Source organism: Onychostoma macrolepis, chromosome 16 (assembly GCF_012432095.1).
Source record: "Onychostoma macrolepis isolate SWU-2019 chromosome 16, ASM1243209v1, whole genome shotgun sequence".
NCBI classification, from domain to species: domain Eukaryota; kingdom Metazoa; phylum Chordata; class Actinopteri; order Cypriniformes; family Cyprinidae; genus Onychostoma; species Onychostoma macrolepis.
Genome location: NC_081170.1, coordinates 9,871,739 through 9,895,215, shown reverse-complemented (window position 1 = coordinate 9,895,215; position 23,477 = coordinate 9,871,739). Strand labels below are relative to the sequence as shown.

Below are 23,477 nucleotides of genomic sequence, written 5' to 3'. Positions count from 1 at the left end.
ATCTATGTGCAAATGAATATTGATATTTAAATAGATACATAGTTATTATATTATATTGAAACCGTAAAAATATTTACTTTATTGTAATAGGCTTCTACAATTAAAAAAAAGTGTTTTCCAACCAAAACAGTGATAAAATGCATAAAAAGTCCACCTATTCTATCTAGTCCTGGCCGTGACCCGCTGTCAGAGAGGCCGTGACCAAATGAAAAGACGTCCAGATGAAAAGTCCAGCCTTAAAATCCAACCCAAAGTGACTTCATCTGCATGACTCAAGTAGTTCAGGAATCGAAAGGCCTAATCTTATCAGCACAGCATGTGGTTTAAGAAAATCGATGCCTGACCTCAGGAAAGCATTACAAGCGAGCGGTAAATGGGCCTCTCTGCGAAGGCTCTTCTTCTGTTCAGAACCTTCTCATCTTTCAAGGGATCAACAATTAATAATTGCCTTCTCTGCTGCTCCTTAATCTCATCCACTCCTCCCACCACCCGCTCAAAACGGCAAGAGATAAAGAGAGAATGAGGAGGAAAGACGCAAAATGGAAAACAGGGTATGAGGACTCTTGTGGAAGTAGGAGATGATATAAAGCTGCAGTTTTGGTGGTCCATCATTTTCATAAAGACACCAAACGCAAAGTCATTATTTGTGAGTAAAGGAGAGGACCGCTGGCGCCAGCAAGATTTGATTTCAGTGACAGAGATTGGATTAGCAGCCATTAAGGGCCTCCTAACACATACATTTATAATGCTGTGAAGAGATGCGTAACTGCAGCCAGCTTCCCTTGACTTATAGCGTGGACAATGTGTCTGGAAGGAGATCCAGTGAACCTGGCAGAGCACAGAGGGGGAATTCACTAAACCGTTGAGTCAGTTTTACACACAGCATTTCAGTGCTAAACCCTGTTTATTCATCACCGCTGCAATCCAGTTTTAATAGCAGCTAGTTTCTATATAAATTAAGGTAATTATAGATTATGCCTTTTTGTTCAAAGGTGAGAACTAATTTCCTGGCATGATTAATGTTGTAATTTTCAGAATTTTCATAGTGATTAAAGCAGCAGTTATTCATCAGATATTGGGAGATGAGAAATTTCAAAAAAAGCAAAGAAAAAAAAAAAAGAAAAAGATATCAAATAAATTACAGAAAGATTAATTGATTTGAGTCCCTGCACTTTTATTGTGGAATATTAATTCATCTTTGCACTATAGTATCTAAAATAAAATTGCCAATTTTTTATTTGCTTTAATTTGTCATTTATTATTTTCCAACAGGCATGCACTTAAATCACATATACATTCATAAATTAATAAATTCAACAAATAATAAATGCATATAAATATAACAAATAATCATTTAAATATAAAATAATATGGTGATAACACCAACATCTAAATCATTACATTAACATGAAGAATAATACAAGTAAAATACAATTACAGTATTTTAATTGTAATTTATGTCATACTTAAAAATACTGCCGTCTAGAATGATCAATTCAGAAAGTGACTTTTTATTAGCTGCTCATTGTGTAGCTAAACACTTAAGTGTAGTTGAACTACTTTAAATTATGATTAGCATGTAGCTTAGGTTACAGTATTAAAGCAGTTTCCCCAACACTGCCCTGAGAAGACGATCCTTTATAGGCAGAAGTCTATCTTGTTAACCAGCTGACAAGAAGCTTCTCTGCACAGTGTCACTTAGCCTAACAAGGTTACTCTGGATCATACCTCTCTCCCCTCCTCGCTCCCTTTCCCTCTGAAGCTCTGCTTACTGTCAGGAGGAATGATTTAAAACACATGCATTCTGAACTCAAAGCTAAAGTTGAGATTAGGTGGGTCATTACGGTCTTAATTCTGAGCAACGGTAGAACTATAGAGAGATTCAGGAGCAGGTGAGTGTACCTCATCAGTTCTTTGAAGATTTCCGTAAAGATCGTGATTTTTATCACAAAAACACGCATGACTGGTGCAGTGATTAACCTGGTGGTTAATATTGGACTGTCTTCGGGCCAGAGCTAAACTGGAAAAGACTGAACATGTTATTTTTAATGTAATGCAAATAATGCATTCAGAGTTTTCAAGCTCAGATTAGGTTATTATTTAAATTTTTTATTTAGTTTTAATGATTGACTCAACTGATCCTTTACAAAAATCTCACCCCTAATCGCGGAGCAAAGAGGACATTGACAATGCGCCGACAGACAAAACGGAGCAGGTTGTTTTTGGTATAAAACAAAGTCTCAACTGTCAAATTTTGTCATTTTTAACAGAAATTCAAATTATAAATACCGTTTTGTGGCTCTTTAATGTGTCATGAGAGATCGCTATAGCACCTCAGTTCAAGGGGCATTTGAACCGATCATCACTTCCTCTTGACTAGTTATAACATGAAATAAACGTGAATGAACATCAGAAGGTATCTTGTTTCAACTGCAGAAAGACGTCAATACTTTGTCGGACAAAAAGCAGATTCAGCATTATGATAGGTCAGACAGCCTGTCAATCAAACTTGGCCCGCATGAGCACTGCATCCCCACATGTTGTAGCCTATATGTTAACTACAAGGCATCTAATCTAGCCTGAATTTAATCAATAAATGAGGATGATTTTCAGAAACGTAAAAGCTAGTAAGAATTCTAATTTATTAAAAATAGTATTTTATAAAATCAAATATAAATATTAGATGAAAATAAAAAATAGAAATTGTAATATTAAAATTGCTAAAATTAAATAAAAATATATTCAAGCTAAATATAAATATTAACAATAATAAAAATGACAAACACACATAAAACTAAAATTACAATTATTAAAATGATAAATTGAGTTTAAAAATGATATAGGATAAATTTATTTTGGGAGCATGATTGCAGAAGACAGTAATTTTGAGAGAATACATATTGAATATATGTTGAAGTGCATTTTTTAAACCCATTGCCCAATGTGTATTACGAATAAATCAATTTATAGAATAAAATTTAAAAAACAACTGTTTAAGAATTTACTGTTTGAATATACTGTTTAAATATAAAAGAAAAAAAGTACATTTCAAAAACACAGATTAAGAAAATAATATATTGAGCTATCAGTCTATTCATAAATCAGTCAATCACCTGCAGACGTGAGTAGTGTCCACTATGAGTTAGCACAGTGATGCCAGCTGCCGTCTATGCCACACACAGAAGCTGATATGCATGCCACCACAAACCCATAGAGAAGGCTGCAAAACAGCTTCTGTGGTCTCCTATCTCCCTGCCTGACTCACCCCCACATCTGGGCTTAAGTACATAGAGCTGTAGTCTTGTGTCCCTCAGAAAATGAGGCATAATTAGCTTTAGTTTCATTTAATTACTGCCTAAATGTTATGTTACATTTCTGACGAGCGACATAAAAAGCTTCCATAGCTTTATCAAAGAGAACCTCTGCGCTATTTTAGCGAGCATCCAATGCTATTACCAACCAGCACTGAGAAAATGGCAATAGGACGATAAAAAAACATCAAGAGAATACCACATATTCATAATTTGTGTCATATGTTACAATTTCACAAACGCATCGTTTCTGATAAGGCAAATGATGGCTACAGCCGAGGTAAAAGTATTCAGTTTTTCTGGAGTCGCTTAAGTGTATTTAAACCTCAGAGCGGCGCTTTGATCTGTCAGATTTACGTAAACATCTGTTTCGTGCTGATAGAACGGAGGAATGATATATTAGCAGTGGTTCTTATCAATTCAGCTATCGTCAGAGGAAAATAACTGATGTGTTGCATTACACGTCGAGGCATTTTACGATGAACATCTCGGAATGTTTAGTGTATTAAGAACATCTTTTGTTTATAGTACCAAAAAGGCGGTTGCTAGAATTAGCTTATGATTAAGGCTTCTGTCTTCACTGCCTTACAAACCAGCAGGAAAATATCTCGTCCCTGGGATCCATCACTTGTCGCTTGCTCCGGCAGTGCGCAATGTTTAACTGTACAATTACTGTATGTTTAAAAGCACATTTTCATGTTTGCCCTGAAAATGGAGAGGAAGAAGAAAAATTTCAACAGCTTTGCCAAGGATGTGACCTCGTCACACTACAATTACACAAACTATTTGATGGAACATTTGTTTTCCATTTTACTCCTGAAGCTGCATTTCCTGCGAGTGCTGTGGGTGATGGGAAGTACGGCCTGTAAGTGTGTGCGTCACGGCAAATGAGAACATCGTAGCCCCGCTATATAGGGGCCAAGCCTCAGATTTTGTCATGTACTGTACATATGGATGCAGAGGTAATACTATTTTACACCATGATGTGCGGTTGTGTTGGCAGGAGAGCGAACGTTCGTTGTGAATTTATGGGAAACATTTGGGGCCGCCACCACTGGGGCTTTTCAAACTGAGGTCCATGTTAAATTCATACAATCTAATCTGTTCCATATATAAATACACTCCCAGGCGCAGCCATACTATAAAGCAAACCTGTAGGCTACATCTTGAGCCGAGAATGTACCTGTCTGGGCCATATGTGTTTCTGAGCTATACGCCCGGCGGTTTCAGATCTGTTTGTTCCCCAAGGGCACTTTTGGAGGATGTAAGAGGAAATTGTGCGGCATGATGTGTTCTTTATATCTCATTTCAGAAACAAGGCCTTCAATCTCCATCTCCAATGGGGAAAGGAGAGGAAATCTGCCTCGTGTCTTGAGGAACCGACCGGGTTTCTACATAAAGAGGAAGTGCCCATGAGGCAGACGGGCTGTGCCAAATCAGACAGGCTTATACACTAAAACTGAAGATAGTAGTGTGTGAGCGTGTGTGTTTTGGAGAGGAGGGACCCTCTGTGAAATACTTGAAGTCAAGGGCATCACGCCTGCTCGCTTTTCCTCAATTCATAAAATCCCCTTCAAAGACCTTTTTATCTGTCTAAACGGGGTGCTTGTATCCTTTCAAGACGACTTAACTTTAAAAAAAAGAGCAATACAAAACTTCTGTACTTGCATCTGTGGCCCTGTGGGGCTATGAGGTGTGTTTTGAGGATCTAGGTGCAAAGGGGTTCCTGTCAAACCAAAACCACTCACCTGAGTGAAACTGACAGCTTTTATCATCTACCTATGGAGCCCCCCTCAACTCAAACGCCCCAGTGCCAGTAATTCCCCTTAGTTCTGCTAAAGTACTTCTGCTAAGTTCTTTCAAGGCCCAACAAGGTCAGGGGTTTCACACCACAGCAATGGTAAGAAAAACAGGAACATGTCAGGGAAAAGATCCAAAAGTAACTAGAAGGTAGCAGGGATTTGTCCTACATCCAGGTATTAAGTATAAACACTGGGATATGGAGTTTTGGGAACTGGATAAACGTGGAGAAGCAAACAAACCAGCTAAAAAACGGGGAGTAAAACACAGAGGATTTCTTTCATTGCCGTAAAGCAACTATACTGAAACTACAGTACTGAATACAATCTGCATAAATTCAGCATAAAGAAAAGAGTTTCTACCAAGAGCAACTGCACCATTTAGACTAGAAATTTGGGGTAGAACTTAAAGTCAGGTTTGGGCAAAATTCTAAAATTTTGGCTCCCTTTCAATTTATTAGTGTGAATTTCAATCAATCAATCAAATCAATCTCTATCATATAAATAAAATGAATAAAATATTTTTAATAATTGAAATACAGCTGAAATACAATAAATAAAATGAAAAACTTGAGAGACAAGAATGAGAAATGCTGACTGAAACAAATTGAAGTTGAAGTTGTAAAAGTCTGAAAAATCAATCAATCAGAAAATTGTGTTAAAAAATTTATTTATTTTTTATTTTTTTGGACTTTTAATTACCTCTACTTCCAAATCCAAATTATCCATCCAGTTTGTTACTTTAATTCAAATTCTGGAATTGAACTGGAATCTCAATATCTCATTTGAATTCTGAATAGTGCACATCCCCGTTTACAACTCGTCTGTTTATTTTGGTGCATTTACACAATTTTAAATCGACACAGACTCTTTTGGTTATCCCCTGCTGTGTGTATGCAAGCTTGGATGTCCAAACACCTAAAAACACAGGAATCTAGCAGCAAACGACACTTTGTTTTGTCTGGGTGTCTGTTTCGTTGGTCCAAGCCTCTGGATGCGAGCGGGTCAGAAGCCACAGCTTCCCTCAGTATCGCGAGGCTCTGATTACAAGCTGTGATGTCTCAATAAAAATGCCCGAGAGAGAGAGAGGACAGAAGATTTTAGCGGTTGAGTTGGTGCGACTGTGCACCAGATGTTGAAAGTCATACCCCGCTCCCAGCTAGCCCCGAAGAGGGGGTGGTCTAGGCCTTGCTAGTGTCCCACTGATATTGCGGGCACATGAAACGGAACCTCAGCATACACACTATCAAAAGTGGAGCTTATACATTAGTGCTTATGTGTGGGAATGTATGAATGCATGTTTATTGAAGGCTGTGTGGAGGAAGTGTCTTGCCTGTCATGTGTGATGTGTGTACGCCTGTTGTGTGTGTCTGTGGAGATGAAAGCATGTGTGGGGCCTTGCGGAAAGGCATACAGTGGGCTACGCAGAGGCCTGGAGGACAGAAGAGCCACATTCAAATGGCAAACACTGAATGATTGCAGCCTAATTAGAGTGGTGATAAACGTATGATGCTATCATGAGACAGAATAACTGCTGAAAGTTATGGTCGCTAGAATGTATATTGAGAAATAAACATAGACATGGACTGCCTTAGGTTGTCTGTAGCTCAGCTGAAAGAAAAAGAAAGAAAGAAATTCCTATTTATAACATGTCATTATGAAGTTATAGTGTATTTGAAAGAAAGAAAGAAAAGAGAGAGAGAGAGAGTGACAGACAGACAGACAGACAGACAGACAGACAGACAGACAGACAGACAGACAGACAGACAGACAGACAGACAGACAGACAGACAGACAGACAGACAGACAGACAGACAGACAGACAGACAGACAGACAGACAGACAGACAGACAGACAGACAGACAGACAGACAGATAGATAGATAGATAGATAGATAGATAGATAGATAGATAGATAGATAGATAGATAGATAGATAGATAGATAGATAGATAGATAGATAGATAGATCTTCTACTGGACTCCACTTTTAAGGTTCATGCCTGTGGTATGACGACGGATTCTCCATATAAAAGTCGGTGGGATCATGGGGTGTTTCAAATATTGCTCTCTGAAGACAGTTGCTGACAGAATGACAGGGGCCATATTTATTTTGGTCAGGGAGCAGGGCACTTTGTGGGGGAGTTAATCAGAGACTCCCCTCTCCCCCCTACAAGGAATGTAACTGTGAAGAAATAAAAAAGTGAAAAAGACGGCCAGGGACTAGTAATGACTTTCGCTCCCTGTGGAAGATTTACCGCTGGCAGAACTCCGCAGAGACCACAAGAATTTAGGCAGAGGGTGCGACACAATCTGTAAAGCAGGTGAGAAGTTGCTTGAATTGATGCGCTCCCTAACTGACAGCTATTACTTTTACATGGTTTTTAGATGTCTTCAATGACCTGGTCTCTCCAGTAGGGAACATAAAGTTGTCATTCTAAAAGCTGCAATTTTCTGCTATCAGGGGGGCAATCAAAGTAACTTTCAAGTTAGAGGGTACCTCTCGATGTAAACACAGTGCTAAACATGTTAGCAAAGTTAGCTAGGCAGATTGCTTTGATTATTTCTTATCCTTATCCTCTTAAAACCTTGTAGATATCGAAATGATAAAACTATAATAATTATTATTATAGCTATAATATTATTATTGTACAAGTCAAGACACTGTTATTTTTTATTTTTGGCTTCCATGCTAAAGTTATACGTTATCAATTAATCAATATGAAATCATTGCTCAAGCCACTTTGGGTCAGGTAAAATAGAGAGAGGATTGATTTTAAATTATAAAAGTGCCAAAAATGCTTTATTGCAATCAGGCACCATTAGAAAACCCAATCCAAAATCAGTGGACTGGAATATCAATATCTCAACAACTTGTTATGAATAATTCAATATGAATCATTAAGGATCAATAACTATTGACAAACAGCATTTACTGTTGACCTCACACCAGATGCCCATTCGACCATGCTCGACACTTCATCTTCAGTCGGACATTTACTCTTGGTAGACACTTCAATCCAAAGTGACCTACAAATGACAAACTGTCTGAAAGAAGTGAACAATTAATTATAAAGAGCCAATAACATTAGCATTGCAGCAATGCAAAGTTTAAAAAGATGACCAAAAGGGTACAAATGAACGTAGAGGGAGGATATATGGGAGCTGCTATGTGAATGCAGAAAAGCATGTTGGCTGCGAAACAGCAGCCTCCTGCTCCCGTGTCAGTCCTGCGGAGTCAGCTAATTAAAGAAAGATTAGTCCATTGGCACAACAGTCACAACAGACCTGGGTGCAAGGCACGGATAATCACCCAACACGCCAGCCAATTAGTGAGCTCCACTTGCCCTGGGAAAGCAGCACACACTGCGCTCCTGCTCTATCCAATGATAGCCCGCAATATTACCCAGTTCGTAATTCACCATTTATCATTCCTGAATTTCAACACCGAGTCAGGATCTCATCGGGAGTCGTCAGCTAGGGATCACTTTCTCCAGCGAGAGGCCCAAGTTTTAGTGGGAAGCGCAAGGCAGCCTGACAGTTATTAAATAAATAAGTGCAAACACACACACTCTCACACTCGGCAGTGGTGGCGAGAGGCGTCCGCTATTTGTTTTGGAGGGGCACTCGGCACAGGACTAGCATAAGAGACTCACATAAGAAGTGAATTAGTTGTCTGTGGAAGCTCGCATCTGTAGCAGGAATGTTTGACACTCAAAAGACGTTCAAGTATGGATTTGGATTTTTGGTTTTCCAAACTAAACACAGGCCCCGAGTCACATCACGGCGCATAATTAAAATGCTCGGAGGACAAGGTTATCCTGCCAAGCCCCCAAATTCAGTCCGCTAACTAACCATAAACACACCAGTGCCGCACACACATTAAAACGATACTCCACCAGTGTTTTCTCTGTGGCACAGAGGGGCATGCCTTGCTGCGGGTCTCGTCCTGCTTCCCTCAATAACAGATTAAAGGCAATTACTCCTCTGTGGGCATCACTTTACCATAGTCTCCATCTGGCTCCCAGACTGACAAGCAGAGGATTTGGGGGTGGGGGGGGTGGAGCTCTTTCACAGTGCTACTGGTGGCTGGATATCCGTCCATCCTCATCTGAAGAAGGGAAGGCAAACAGCGCCTCCGCAGCCACTGATCTCTCTACAACTTCTAAAGGGAGTATTAGATTCATGATACAGGAGGGCTTAGCCATACTGACACAGAATTTTCAGTTTCGTTTCAGTATGAAAACAAAATCGAAACCACTGTCCATAGGCTATTTTTTACAATACCCACACACAACACCACGTCTGACCTCATCTTGTTGCATTTGTCACAGGAGGAAAAAGGAAGGTGGTTTTTCAGAATATCCAACCCTGCACTTGTAAACCACTTATTGTTTGCTATGCAGTTGATGAGTAATTTTCTACCTTCAAACATAAAATGCTCCCACTTTATATTAGGTAGCCTTAACTTCTATATACTTGCATCAATGTACTTATTGTTTTTTGCTGCTATTGAGGTGGGATAGGTTAGGGACGGGTTTGGTGGTATGTGTAGGATTAAGGTGGGTTAAAGTGTAAGGAATGGGTCAACAGTGTAATTACATTTAAATTTAGTAGATGCTTTTATCCAAAGCGAATTACAAATGAGGTCAATGGAAGCAATCAAAATCAACAAAAGAGCAAGGATATGCAAGTGCTATAACAAGTCTCAGTTAGCTTAACGCAGTACACATAGCAAGGTTTTTGTTTATTATTATATAATAAATAAAACAGATAGAATAGAAAAAGAATAGAGCAAGCTAGTGTTAGAGGTCTTTTTTGATTTTGTTAATTGTATAATAAAAAAAAAGAAAACAAATAGATAGAATACAAAAAGATTAGAAATGCTAGTGTTAGGTTTTTTATTAAAGAAAACAAGCAGTAAATGAATAGTACAATGTAATTATAAATGTAATTACAGAAATTAATTACAGATGTAATTATATGCAGATTTTTAAAATATAAGTACAATGTAAAAACATGTATGTACACAATAAGTGTAAAATTATTAATTCAAATATAAGTACATAATAGTTAAGGCCACCTAATATAAAATGGGACACACAAAATAAATCTGAGTAACTATTTTGTGGGAGTCCCAAAAGTCACTTCTTTTCCCACTTCCAGCTCACACATCAGTATCCCCCCCACCCCCACCACACACTCAGCAATTCAGTTGCCTCGGGACTCCTGGGGGAATGCAGACCTCTAGTCCAAAACAATATCGGACCCCAATGACCCCACTGTGAGAACAAAAACAGACATTTTTCAAGATACCTGGAAAAGAAAGTCATAAAGGTTTAGACCACAAAGGTTTACAGTACATCTAATTTTAAGTTCAAATTACAGAACTGTTTGCCACCTGTTTGCTACCTCAGTTTAAAACATAAATAAATAAAGGCATTCAATTCACCTCTTGCAAGATGCCAAAATGGCAGGATGTTACATTTAAACATGACAAAGGATCATCAGTTACCTAAGAAGGACATGGAACTGTCACAGATATCAGTGCATACAGGAAAAACTATATGTTTCTCCTGTTTCAGAAATGGAAAATCAATTACACCATGCAAGGCTCTTTGGCCCTGAGCTAGAATCTAGAAACCACAGAAAATCGTTACGAGAAGTCAAGCATGCATATCACTGTGCTAAGCAGTCTCAATTGTTCCTGAAGTAACATTTGTTCCCGATAGAGCCACTCGTAAGTGGCGCAGACTTGGTTATGAATGCACCAATATGCCATTCAATACACCATTTCTAGCTGTCTGAGAATCTAAAAGCTGCTTTGCAACGAACAGCAAAATTATCCAATAAGTCTCAATGTCGTGTTTGTGTCTGAACCTCAGTCACACTAAATCCAATGTTAGGGAATTACTACTAGGATTAAGGAGATGATTGGAGGCAATAACAGTCTGAGTTGTTTACACAACATTTAATTCAATTGACACTAAGTAACCTGCTGCCAGTTGGTTACAGAAAGGCAGAGGGCTTTGTGCAAAACCTTTGCGCAAGGAAGGAAGAAAAATATATCCTCAGAACAGCGATACTACTGACAGACGCTCCCTGCTGGAATATCACTCTGCAGAGCACTTTCATGGCAGAACAGCATTGTTCTCTCATTGTTGGCCTGGCTGGTCAGTCTGTTGATTTGATGACAGGGGCTGGGTTAGGTGCAAGCTGGAGCTCAGCAGGCATTTCATTTTCACAAACAGCCTGGTGACTATTAATAAATTGTGTTTATGGCCCACTCTATACACCACCCTGAGGAGTCCCATCATGCTGCCAGAAAGAGGCAGTCTAGCCTACTGGGAAAGAGCGTTGGCCTGGCAACCGACTCTCAGATCCTAAGTAGATAAGTGAACAATGGTTATATTCAACAATAGTTAGCAACAATACTGATTTAAAGGCAGCATAGGCGATCTGGTTCACAAACATTCTGATAACAATCACTAAGTTAAGTGGTCTAAATGTATTTGCAATGTAGGCTATTTATATTGTCTGTGGAAGGCGTAGGACCATAAAATGTTCGTCCAATCTAATCCTTTGGTCCGAGGGCTATGATAGGCTATCCTACCTGCCTGTCAATGTATGTATTTGCATACCTCTGCGCAACCTGTTGCAGACCAAGCAAGAATGGAAGGCGTTATTATTGTAATATTATGTGCTTTGTACTGTAATGTTTTCTCACCGGTGAATTAGATATGAGGTAATTTGTCAGTTCTGTATTCAAACCTTCACCAATGCCGTTTCTCTACTGGTTAGCCTCTGGTCTGCGTTCATGTGCTTTGGAGGAGGCGTGTCTTTGAAGAGTGATTTGCAGTGAGGATGGGATCTTATGCTTTCAAAGCTAGCTTGCTATTGCCAGCCTCTACGAAATCTCCTTCCCTACCTTTAAGTTACACTATCCACAAGTCAACAAAACATTTCTTGAGTTGAACATGACTGAAAGATATTTACTCAAAACTAGAGTCGGGATTCGAACGTGGGACGCCCGTAGCGCAACCGTGCTGCAGGTCAGTGCGCTGTCCACAAAGCTTTCGGTGCAGAGTTAAAGTAACTTTTACTAACCTGAAATGTTAAAAATGTGTTAGTAGGCTGTATGTAAAATTAACATTAATTTAAAAAAAAATGTTGTAAAATATTTTTTTATTCTATGTAAGCTATTGCGTTATTTAATGTTAACACGGTTTTCAACTGAGAGTCATTAAGTAAAGAACCACAATGAATCAAATTCTTCCAGCCCTAGTAATACTTGAGGCTCTCAAGTAATACTAACCCTCAATCTAAAATAACTGTAAACATCTACAGAAAAAAGGGCGTACTACTTATTGTTGCACTGGTGCATGCAAGTAATTTAAACGACTGGTGTCCAGATGTTTTCATCTTTTCTTAAGTCGCATCTGCATTAAGTTCAAGCTAAGGCTAAAGGTCTGTAAATGATGTCCAGTGACATTTAAGCTTATTAGAAATGGAAGCTGGATGATCAGATAAACAATGCCAGAAATACATTCACATGTAGAATTCCTCTGATGTTATTTACCTTCTCGTATTTCCTGCCTATGTCTAATCCATAATCTGCAAGGTCTGCTGTTACGTAATCTTATACCTTTTTCCACAGGCAGGTGTCTATCTGATGCTATGTGGATTATGGTAACGGGGTCGTATTCTTGCACACTCCCCCACAGGCACCTTTTGCCTCATTTTTCTTCTTATGTAGAGCAATTTGCCCCGGCAGTAGGGCATACATAAACTTACACATGCGTACATGTTTATAGCCTGGCTGTAATCCTATTTATGTCTCACGAAGTAATTTGTTATACTGCAGAGCAAAGCTGTCGTATTAGGTAGCATTCAGGGACTTATTCGCAAAGTCTTTGGAATCCAGTGTAATGTAAGAGGTCAGTCGGGGGCTATGTTATCCTGGCCTTTCGTTTAATGAAGACTCTAGACCAAGCACCATCATCCTTATCTAGAGGCTTTGGCTACTTCCTGGTCACTCGTGCACAATAATTTCTCTAACATAATACCTACACTGGTATGTAAGACAAAGACTGTAACAATGTTATTTCTATACAATATCTATAGAAATTAGCAGTATTTCTCTAGTAATTCACTAGTAGTCCCTGAACACCAGTTCTAGTGTACTGCCTTAAATACAACATACAACACGATCAGTGTTGTAAGATTTATAGTCAGATTGTTTAGTGAATAAAAAACATACAGCGTGACCAGTACAGCCTGATTCACCATCAAATGACTCTTATGAATTGTTCTTTTTAGTGAAACAAAAATATACCTCACAACCCGTGTAGTCCAATTCACTAACAAATGACTTCTCCGAGATGGTTCTTTTTAGAGAATCAGAAACAGTTTTAACAGTGTAGCCTGATTCACTATCAAATGACTACTAATCAGTGTGTTTTTGATGCAACAACAACATTCAGAAATTCACAAATGAATGATCCTTGTGAGTCAGTTATTTTAGTGAATCAAAAACACAGTGCAGACAGTGAAGTCCCACTAAGGAACAAATGATTCTTTTGAAGTGGTTCTTTTTAGTGAATCAAAAACATACATTGTGAACAGCGCAGCATGATTCATTAACAGATTACTTTTATGATTCTGTTTTAGTGAATCATAAACATGCTGCACAACCAGTGTAGCTCGATTCATGAACAAACAACTCTTTTGAACAGCTTCTTTTTGTGAATCAAAAACATACAGTGCGACCAGAGTAGCCTGATTCACTAACACAGGACTCTTATGAATCAGTTCTTTTTAGTGAATGTAGTTCGAATCAGTCTGACAAATGACTCAGCTTGCAAGTTACCATTATATTCAGTGATAGCTGCATCAAAAGTATTATGTCAGTATCATTACTGACTGATCGTCCATGTGACAACTTGCCGTAAAACATTTCTTGGTAAATTCAAATGCTATGTACTTTTACCCATGTATTTCCTCAAAGAGGTAAATTCTGTTAGTGACTCATACTGACCATATTACCAAGTAGGACTTCCATAAAGCTTACTTGCAAAGTGATTTCAAGGTAACGAATGAACAGCTTCACTCCGTGTTCAGTTAAGACTTTAACAATGGCTCACTGACCTCAGATGAGATAATTGAGACCAGTAACCATGAATCACAATGCCAGTTTTTAATTAAAGATGACTATAAAATACTCTTGGAAAAGGTCAAGAGGAGCTAAATTAGGGAGGGAAAAATTCCTGTGGAGAGAGCCAACGTAGGGTACAGAAGGAAGACGTGCCAGAAAATCACTATTTCCAACCTTCCTTCCCCACCTTACAACCACTGGATGGGGAAAAGGGCCATGTGACATGTCTGAAACATATTCACTCCATCAGCACCTCTCTAAAGCAACTGTCAGAGAGTCTATGTACAAATGTAGCCCTTTTTCTTTTTTAAGTCTTACAAACGATTTGAGAGAAGATAAATGGATTCTGTTTTAACGATGCACTTTTCAAAACTGGTAATAGCTCACAGAGCAAAATTCAGTGGCTGTGACCTGATACTGAAGTGGACTTTATGGAAATTTAGATACAGTACAAGACTGAGGTACCTAAATAAACAGTGGAAACTGAGCAAGTTCAACTTTGTATTGCCTTATTCTCAGGTCTCTGGGTTGACAATTAACCTTTCCATAATCAGTCAAAAAAAGTTCTGAATGTGCTGTCCTTTACTGACCTCCGAAATTGAAGTTACATGTGTACTCAGTGTGACAGTATCATAAGTCAGTGACCACAAAAGATTTAAGTTTGTTCAGGTGAGCAAAATGAAAAAAGCTGCGAGGAAACGTCTCGATTAATTATCATCGTGAGTTTTCCCTGATAAGCCCTCCTGAATACGGTAATTATTTCCACGAGTAAACTTGGCCCATCTCTTCTCAAACTAAACACTTTATAAAATATGTTTCCTTGGCTCTATTTACTCAAAAAATATTTTCCCTCCGATTTGACTTCTCGTTTTAGTGGTAAAATACATGCACCACCTACCGCAAATAACTCTCTTATAGAGAAAGGAAACAGAGTACCATTGAGGAAACCTGCACTTCATACTTTAAGGAATTCCACTGGGAGGAGAGGAGAATAAGTGAGAGAACACATACGCTCTCAAGAAAAGAGAGAGAAAAAAACCTAAGGCGAGCTGGCTAAAGTGAGCATGGAAAAATACTAATAAATCATGAATGAAAATGCCAGTCGACACTGAAAACCCAAATCGAGGGGTTGAGGTTGGGCGGACGACTTTTCAGTCCAAAAAAACAGAGCTCAAGATTAAACAGGTGAGATGCAGACGAAAAGGCCACAGTGCTATTTCCTTCTTTGAGCGAAGAAAGTTGGGAAATCTAATGAAATTGACGATTTGCAGATGGAATAGATGATTTGCCTCTTAAACAAGGGCTTGTATTGAAGGCATGAGCACATATGCTGGTTCAGTTACACACACTCACCTTTTCTGCAATGTCGCATAGCCATTTTGCATCTCCTGGACTCAGCGATGGTCGGACATGGTATCGTGTCCTTTGGTGGCTTCTTCACAATATGTCGTGTTCGGGTTTCCAGACCCCACTTGAAACCACAAGTTTTGTTTCTTCTGGTGCAGGTCCCCCACTCACTCCACTGGCCCACCTCACAACCCTCTATTGGGTGAAACAGAACTAGAATTTAGAGAACTATGATGGTGATGAAAACCATTGATAAAGGCTTTGAAAGTTTGTATGTAAGATAAGATACAATACAGTAATACAGTAACTTATTACTATAAGTTTAAGGTTACAAAATGGAACTGAATATTAGAGACAAACAATGTCTAAAATCGCTCTTAAACTGGTAGCTGTGTTTGGGAACTTAGTAACTGCTTCTAGCTGGTCAGAAAAGGTTATTAACTCTTTCAAGCTAGTCATTCGCTGATTGATCAGCCACTATGTCCCAAAAGCTAGCTTTACCTTCTTAAATTGGTTTGACCAGTTGGTCGCTGGTATTGAAGATGGTCTATCTAATGATAATGACCAGTTTGGAACAACTAATGGCCATCTTAGATTGATTACAAACCAGTTATCATGTTCCAAAAGAGCTAGCAGCTCTTGTATAAAAAGATTTACTTACCTCCACACTCCATGCTGTCCTCCAGAGGAGCAAAGCCCTCTGGACACTTTTCGAAGCAACGGCCCTTGTGCAAATAAAAACCAGGCTTGCACTTTGTGCAGAAGTCTTTGCTGAAGCAGGCCTCACAGTTATCTATCCTACACCCTGTGAAGAAACAAGAGAGACAGACGTCAGTCGGGACAGCAGACAAAACCTCCTCATCTGGAGCAGACTGAAAGGTGGGGGGAGGGGATCGGCGTGAAAGGGGGATTATGGTTTGGGAAAAAGGCATTTTGATGCCTTGTGAAGCTTTTCTCTTTAAGGGAGTGAGATATTCCAGTGCAACTTCCTCTGACATGCATGTTGGGCCAGGGAGTGTGGGGTGTGAGAGTTTTTAAGGCTGCATAGAACTCCAAAGATGTGATGACATCCGGAATGAGGAATTACCTCATCATAACCCCTTCAAAGAAGAAAGGATATCAGAACATCTCCAAGCATTCAAGAATACAGAGTTACTTCTGTTCTCATTCGCTTTCTTGACTGAGCAAGCGGTAGCATACTTTATTAGCATAAAAGCATTACTAGCATAAAATCTTTGCTAATTTTTATCTAGAATGTAACATGAAATCATTATGTGTGTACAATCTCAGCAAAAAACCTAAGATGAAATCATTATTAACATACAATTTTAGTAATTAAGGAACAAGAAAATAGCATGAAATAAATTAACAAATATTAACAATAATGTGGCATAAAATCATTATTAGCATAACACTTAATAAATTATAAAAAGAACTTAACATAACATCATTATTACCATAAAATCTTAGCAACTTGGCATTAAAATTAACAATTTAAGCAAAGTTTTAACAAGAATTTAGCACAAAAAAAAAGTATTAGCATAAAATTTAAGCAAATTTTCAGCAAGAAATTAGTCTCAGTTAATCTGGTAGAACGTCGGATGCATATTGCACACAAAATTGAAAACATTTCAGAAGTTTCAAAGTCGTCATCAGATTGGTTAAATTATACGGGATTTCCAGGAGATTTCTTCACGTTTTTTAACATTTCGCCCTGGAAACAAAGATGCCGTTATGCCAAACCCCCTCATTTAAGAAGAAAGCTGTCGTGTTTACAAGTGTGACGATGAGCGCTTATCAGGATGAACTAATCACACGATTTTTAAAAGTATGTGAAATATTACAGTTCGTGGCATAGAATCTTTCAAATATTTCGAACAGTTTTACACTCCGGTTTGTTATAGTGGGGACATTTCCGTGCCCCTAAATATGACGCGACACAAAACAAAACGTGATTGGTTGCTTTAACTGTCAGTCATATGGCCTCTTGGGCGGGCCTTGGCCATTCAAAGTGGCCAAGGTTCCCAGAACTTCTACTGTCAGTCTGAAGGTCTGGCTATGCAAGACTAGCAAGAACTTAGCATAAACCATTATTGGCAAAAAATCCGAGCAAGAACATAACAAAATCTTTAACAAAATCTGAACAAATTATTAACCAAAATATAGCATAATATCATAGCAAAAAAAATCTGAGCAAAGTTTTAACAAGAATTTAGAATAAAATCATTAGCATAAAACCTGAGCAAATGAAAAAAGAATTTAACATACAGTCGTTCTTAGTATAAGAATTTGACAAATTATAAGCATAAACTCAGCATAAAATCACATTTAACAAAATATTTGCAATGTTATAGCAGGAACTTATCTTGAAATCATTAATTATTAGGATAAAATTTGAGAAAATTTTCTGCAAGGCCTCGGCATAAATTCACGATTGGCATTAAAATCTTAAATGGTCATAGTCTAGGCCTAAGTGAACAGATTTAGTCTGGAACATGATGAAGTTCTGCTGTGTTAACATCAGAGTTGGGTGGAAGGGATGAGGGGTCAAGATACTGTGAAGGAGGCAATACCGCCGTACCGATCCTCCCACGCCCCGCCTTGCCACAGCATATCAAGGGCAGCGCGCCAGCATTTCATCAAGTTGTGACTCTGCAAATAGCACGTCAGGCAGAGCGAAATTACATGAGCCACACCAACAGGGCGATGCGCTGGCCTGCATAATTAAAAGGAGCCACTGAGAGCTGTCTAATTTATGGCGCTTCTTAAAAGCTTCTTCAGAGGACTGATTGCCTGATAGGCACTGGATCTCAGATTACAGCTATCTACAACCATGTGAAGCAGGTTGCAGGTTCCACTCAGGTACATCAAGGCACCCGGTTTGTGGATCTTTAGAAGGAAGTTGGTAACTTTCACTGGTCTACAGGTAAGCATGCATTTAAAAGAGAAAATCTGGCACATTACAAAGAGATAAGGCTTGTGCTTTAATCTCTGACCCTCTCTGGGTTTCGTGAAGGTTCTCACCATCACACCCCCCTAATTAGACCATCTCCAGCAAACCAGCCTGTCTCCTCAACTACATTCCTTCCCAACAAATGAGTCCTTCCCTTCTTCCTTTGAACCCTCGAAGCCTCCGCCCACTTTTCCTGATCTCTCACGCTTTCTTTAACCAGTCCAAACAATCTCAAGCAGAGAAAATAACACACACACACACGTTGCAGTCCAACAACCATAATCACCATCATTATCACTCCCAGGCCAATGACTGTGATACGGTATTTTTTTACCTTTTGCAAATTTCAAAACCAATATTTCTAGTCCTGTACATCCTGCATGTCAAGCAACACTCCTTAAGCCTAATTACATGCACAATAGGTCCAACCTTAATATTTTATTGCTTAATTATTAGGAGAAAAATGACAGGAAATCACAGGAGAAATTATGCATGAATTTTTCAGCCAGCCGTGTTCTAATTTTGCTCTGCCATGCCAAAATGTTCAATGGACCCACTCAATTTTTAATGTATTATTATTTATTTTTCCTTTTATTGCTCTTTTATTTGTATAATTTTTAAATATTTTTATGTTTCATCTTTACAAAAACACAGAAGGCCTTGTTATTGTTGAACCCTATTATGGAGACTAGACTCGAACTTGTGGTGCCCATATGAGCACCACTGCTCATGTTCACATGCATTCTAACTGCTAAGCAATGGTTGCAACAAATGTAATACACACTTAGACTGAACCGATGAGACACACAGATTAAAGAGACGAGCCGCGTTGTCTCGTAGTTTTGCTGCAGGGCAAGAACGTAAAACACGCCATTCAAACAAAAAACAAAAAGTGCATCTTCATCATGTCACTGTCTTTAACACCCTTGTCTTTACATCAGCCAAGACACCGGGGAAGAACTGCATCTTTTGTTTGATAAACACGTGCTCTAGCCGGTCAAGTTACACTGTGCTGTAGAGATCTTGGCGCGTTGTCTGAGGAGAAGAAGGCGGCCACACAGATGGATCCACTCGCTTTTGTTCCCAAAGTAATCAGAGCTCTGGGAGTCTCTATGTCCCTACATGTCCAATCTATGACAAGGAGCAACAGCTAATAAATGAGCTTTGTAACAGAAAAGCCGCCTCTGTCCTCCGCCTGATATATTGCAGTCATAGGGAGGCTGTCATCACCTTTTGGATCGCTTACTTCAACAGGGAATTGAAGAGGAAAAAACGAAAGAGCAACTATTGGCACACGACTCAGACAGTGACTGGACTGACTCATCATGAAATGTCATTTGTCATCCATGATCATGTGCAGATGCTGCAATATCAAAAATCGCTGCGTTGGAATATCAGTTAGAAATTAGTAATGCTATGTGTGTCTAAACTTGAGTTTGGGTTCAAAAGCCTCATCCGTATCAGTGAGAAGGTCTAGATCAGGGGTCTCAAACCATATAATTAGAAATGATTTTAAATAATTTGAATCATTTTTAAACTGTAGATAGAGTTTGAGACCCCTGGGCTACAAAAACGTTCTTCCATTGAGGTGAGATGCATTGAAGGTGGTCTTCTATTCCAATAGAATTAACCTTGGTGCCACTTTTGAAGGCCTAGATGATAACATGAGACTAATATAACAATTAGATCACTTGTTCTCGCACAGACATGGGAATAAGGACAGACGGTGGGAATCTGATGAAACCCAATGCAAGAGGGGCAAAAATAAGCCGAAACAGAACATTAGAGGAAGCTGAAATTGCCTACTCTGCTGCAAACTGTTGCTTGAGATTTATGTTTGTCCTCTTTTTCCACTTGGCTTTCAGTGTGGTTTTCAAGTCAAGTGCATGTTGAGTTGAATCATCAAGCTTTAGGGGTGATCTAATCCTGAAAGACTTGTGGCAGGAATGCCTCTCTGCTGTGGTCTGGATGAAACAAAAAAACAATAAAGCAAATTATACTGTGGACATTCGAGCCAGTGTCATATTCAAGCGGCTGCGAACCACGTTGGCCAGGGCTGTTGAAAGTTTACTTAATTTTTAAGCAATTAAACATGTAACAGTAACTTCTTTTTCTACTAAAAATCAACTTTTAATCCTGTATGGCAGCGCCTTGTAAACAAGGGGTAAATTTGGTAACTGGTCCTGAGGTCACAGTAACCAATGCATAGTATTTGGCAGTCATCTGCGGTGCAAAAGGGATGCCCATGCTTGGAGAGTGCTAAATACGGCCACATTTTTCCATTTCTCGTACTGAAAGAGCCTGTCCCATCTGACCTGCTTTGTTTATGGTGAGCACATCATGCGGTCGACTTTCTCACACCCAAAAATGTAATTTTGCTGTGCCAGTGGGTACAACAACCACCTCTGGGTTTTTCTTGGGGACCTTGGAGCATCTATTTGCAGCTTCATGCAAGAGAGGAAGCTACATACAAATTTGTTTAGATACTTAACTGTAAGTTTACCAGTTTTCACCAGCTTTGTGACTTCTTTGGAAGTCTCAGAACCATAAAATATTTGTGCAATCATTGCATTCAGTCCGGTGTTTAGCTGGCGAAAAAGAAATTCAGATTCTATTACAGAAGTGCAAGCCAAAATTCAAAGACTTGCCAAAATACACAGAGACAGATAATGGGGTAAAACAAGGGTAAACAATGGCAGTATTTTTACAGGATGGAGGAATTTGATGGAATGTTTGGGTTTCAGTTGATCCAATTGACCTCGCAAAGATTCTTCTCGACAGGTAAGCTAAACTTCAAGATAAAATTATTCGTAATATGTTCGACCTTTGATTGAAAGTAGCGTAATTTTACCTGTTCACTTTTATAGACCTGTTATAGCTGTGTTTGTGATGTTTGAGTTGGGGGAAGGCATGATGTGCAAAATGGGTGTTTGCAAAGGTTGTCTGAAAACATGCTTTATTTTTGTAGCTCCACTAAGTGACACTAGTAGCTCAAAAATGGCTTATTCCACCTTTAAATCCCACATAAAAATGTATAAATGTAATTGCATTAGCATGTCATTCAATCATACTAAGTGGCTAAATAAATAAATAACAGTAATTTACATAAAAACATATTGTGGTTGTCAAACATTAGTGGTTAAAAGTTCAAACTGGTTGGAAAGTCATTCTAAAAGCGGATGAGAAAAAGTCTAACACCAATTGTTTACAGATGTCACTTGGTTTGATGTTTTGTTTTTAAATGCAATGATATTCATTCATTTTAAGTGTGGCCTAACAGTCGATTTTTTGTAGACCACTATAATAATAACAAAAATGACAAATATTAAAGTCTCTATAAATGTTCAGTATATTAAATTCAACTTTACAAGAGCCATCTAAATTCTCGATGACCAAACTGACCTATAAAACTCTCTGGGTTAAGGATAGGTGCACCACTTACACTGTCTGGCAAATCGAATTCTCTGGTGTGAGAGTAAGGCCAACGGCAACTGTTCTTTTGCAGGTCCCAAATGACATCACTTTAACTGCAGCCCATTCTTTCCCAGACGGCACAGGACTCATTACCTCATTGAAACGACATATTGTGGAATTGCGTAGATTCTTTAACTACATTTGGGTACCAATTTAGGCAGCTAAAGTCCTTTCGTGTGGCTGAGGTCCACCTCGGTCCCATTGGATTATCAAAACTACCCGTAAAACTCAGAAGGTTAGGAAGGTTTCGAACAGACTTACTGAAATGCCCATTTAAAATAGTGACAAAGTGGGAATACTTACAACAACTGAACAATAGGAACAGATTTTACAACACCAGGGACGATAAAACATAGTATAAAATTGGATGAAACAATTATCCTTGACATGGGGGCTCTCATGTGGCACATATACTAGTCCTGGATGAACTGTGATACTTGAACTACACGTCTAGGATATTGGCAATCAGAAAGCTCTAAAAAGGGTTTCCATATGAGTAAAGAAAGAACAGGGAACTTCACATGCGGACAAACAGGAGGTCATCTGGGGCCAATATCTTTTATTCAGTTGAAGGCTGCTTACTAACATAGGCTATCAATCACGTGAAAAATATTTCATAAAGTCAGCATTAAAACTCACAGCCCTGCCTCCATTGATGAGAAGTATCAGTTAGCTGGTAAGTACCTTGATGGCTGCTGTAAAGGTTATGGCTGAAACTAGTCTCTGCTTGCAAGTTTTATCCTAATTCTCAGTCTGGAACCTTTTCATGTATCTGCTTCTGTATCCGTGAGAAAGAGGACGTGGGGGGTTTCCTTGTGGTGACACTGAAAGTCTTAAAATGTAAAAGGAGAAAAGGAGGGTTCAAGATGGATGAGGAAGAGGGCTTTCACTTGACAACCTGTGGAAAAACTGATGGTACCATCGCACCATTTCTCTCTACATTCAGAGTCTCTTTTCTAGCATTTATTCCTCCTTCATCCTTACCACACTCTCTTTTTATCTGGTTAGCTTCAGTGGTCCCTTATGAAAAAGAAGTTTATTCAAGTGTGCCATTAGTATACTTCTTTTAAACTAAAAATAGAGAAGTATACTTTTAGTCTACTTTTTATGTACTTCTCAGAAATGGGCTTTCTGTACTTCTCAGAAATATACTTAAAATGACATTTAAGTATACTTGACTTATAATTTTGCTCCTAGAATCCATGTTTTCATTGTTACGGTAGGGGGCACTAGTGCACATCTTCTTTACAGAATTTCCAAAAAAACACAAGTGAAGAAGAAACTGAAACAACAGATGCTTCCACATGTAATCTAAAATGATAATCAGACATAAAACAGCATCAAAACTGTGTAAAATTATGGAATAAAATGTCGACCAATGAAGAGGTAATAATGACTGTCAAGCTTCGGTGTGTTGATCGACTCAATTATCGTTTTGATTA

General features: G+C 38.8%; 1 protein-coding gene across 1 annotated transcript in view; it reads right to left on the bottom strand.

Annotated features, from left to right (window-relative positions):
- rspo2 (R-spondin 2) overlaps positions 1–23,477 on the bottom strand; it is a 55,364-nt gene that overhangs the window by 5,431 nt on the left and 26,456 nt on the right. Inside the window, exons 3-4 of the mRNA XM_058747268.1 lie at positions 16,270–16,413; positions 15,615–15,803 (exon numbers count right to left, since the gene is read on the bottom strand). Of these exons, the coding sequence (XP_058603251.1) occupies positions 15,615–15,803; positions 16,270–16,413 (333 nt within the window). The remainder of the gene's footprint in view (positions 1–15,614; positions 15,804–16,269; positions 16,414–23,477) is intronic.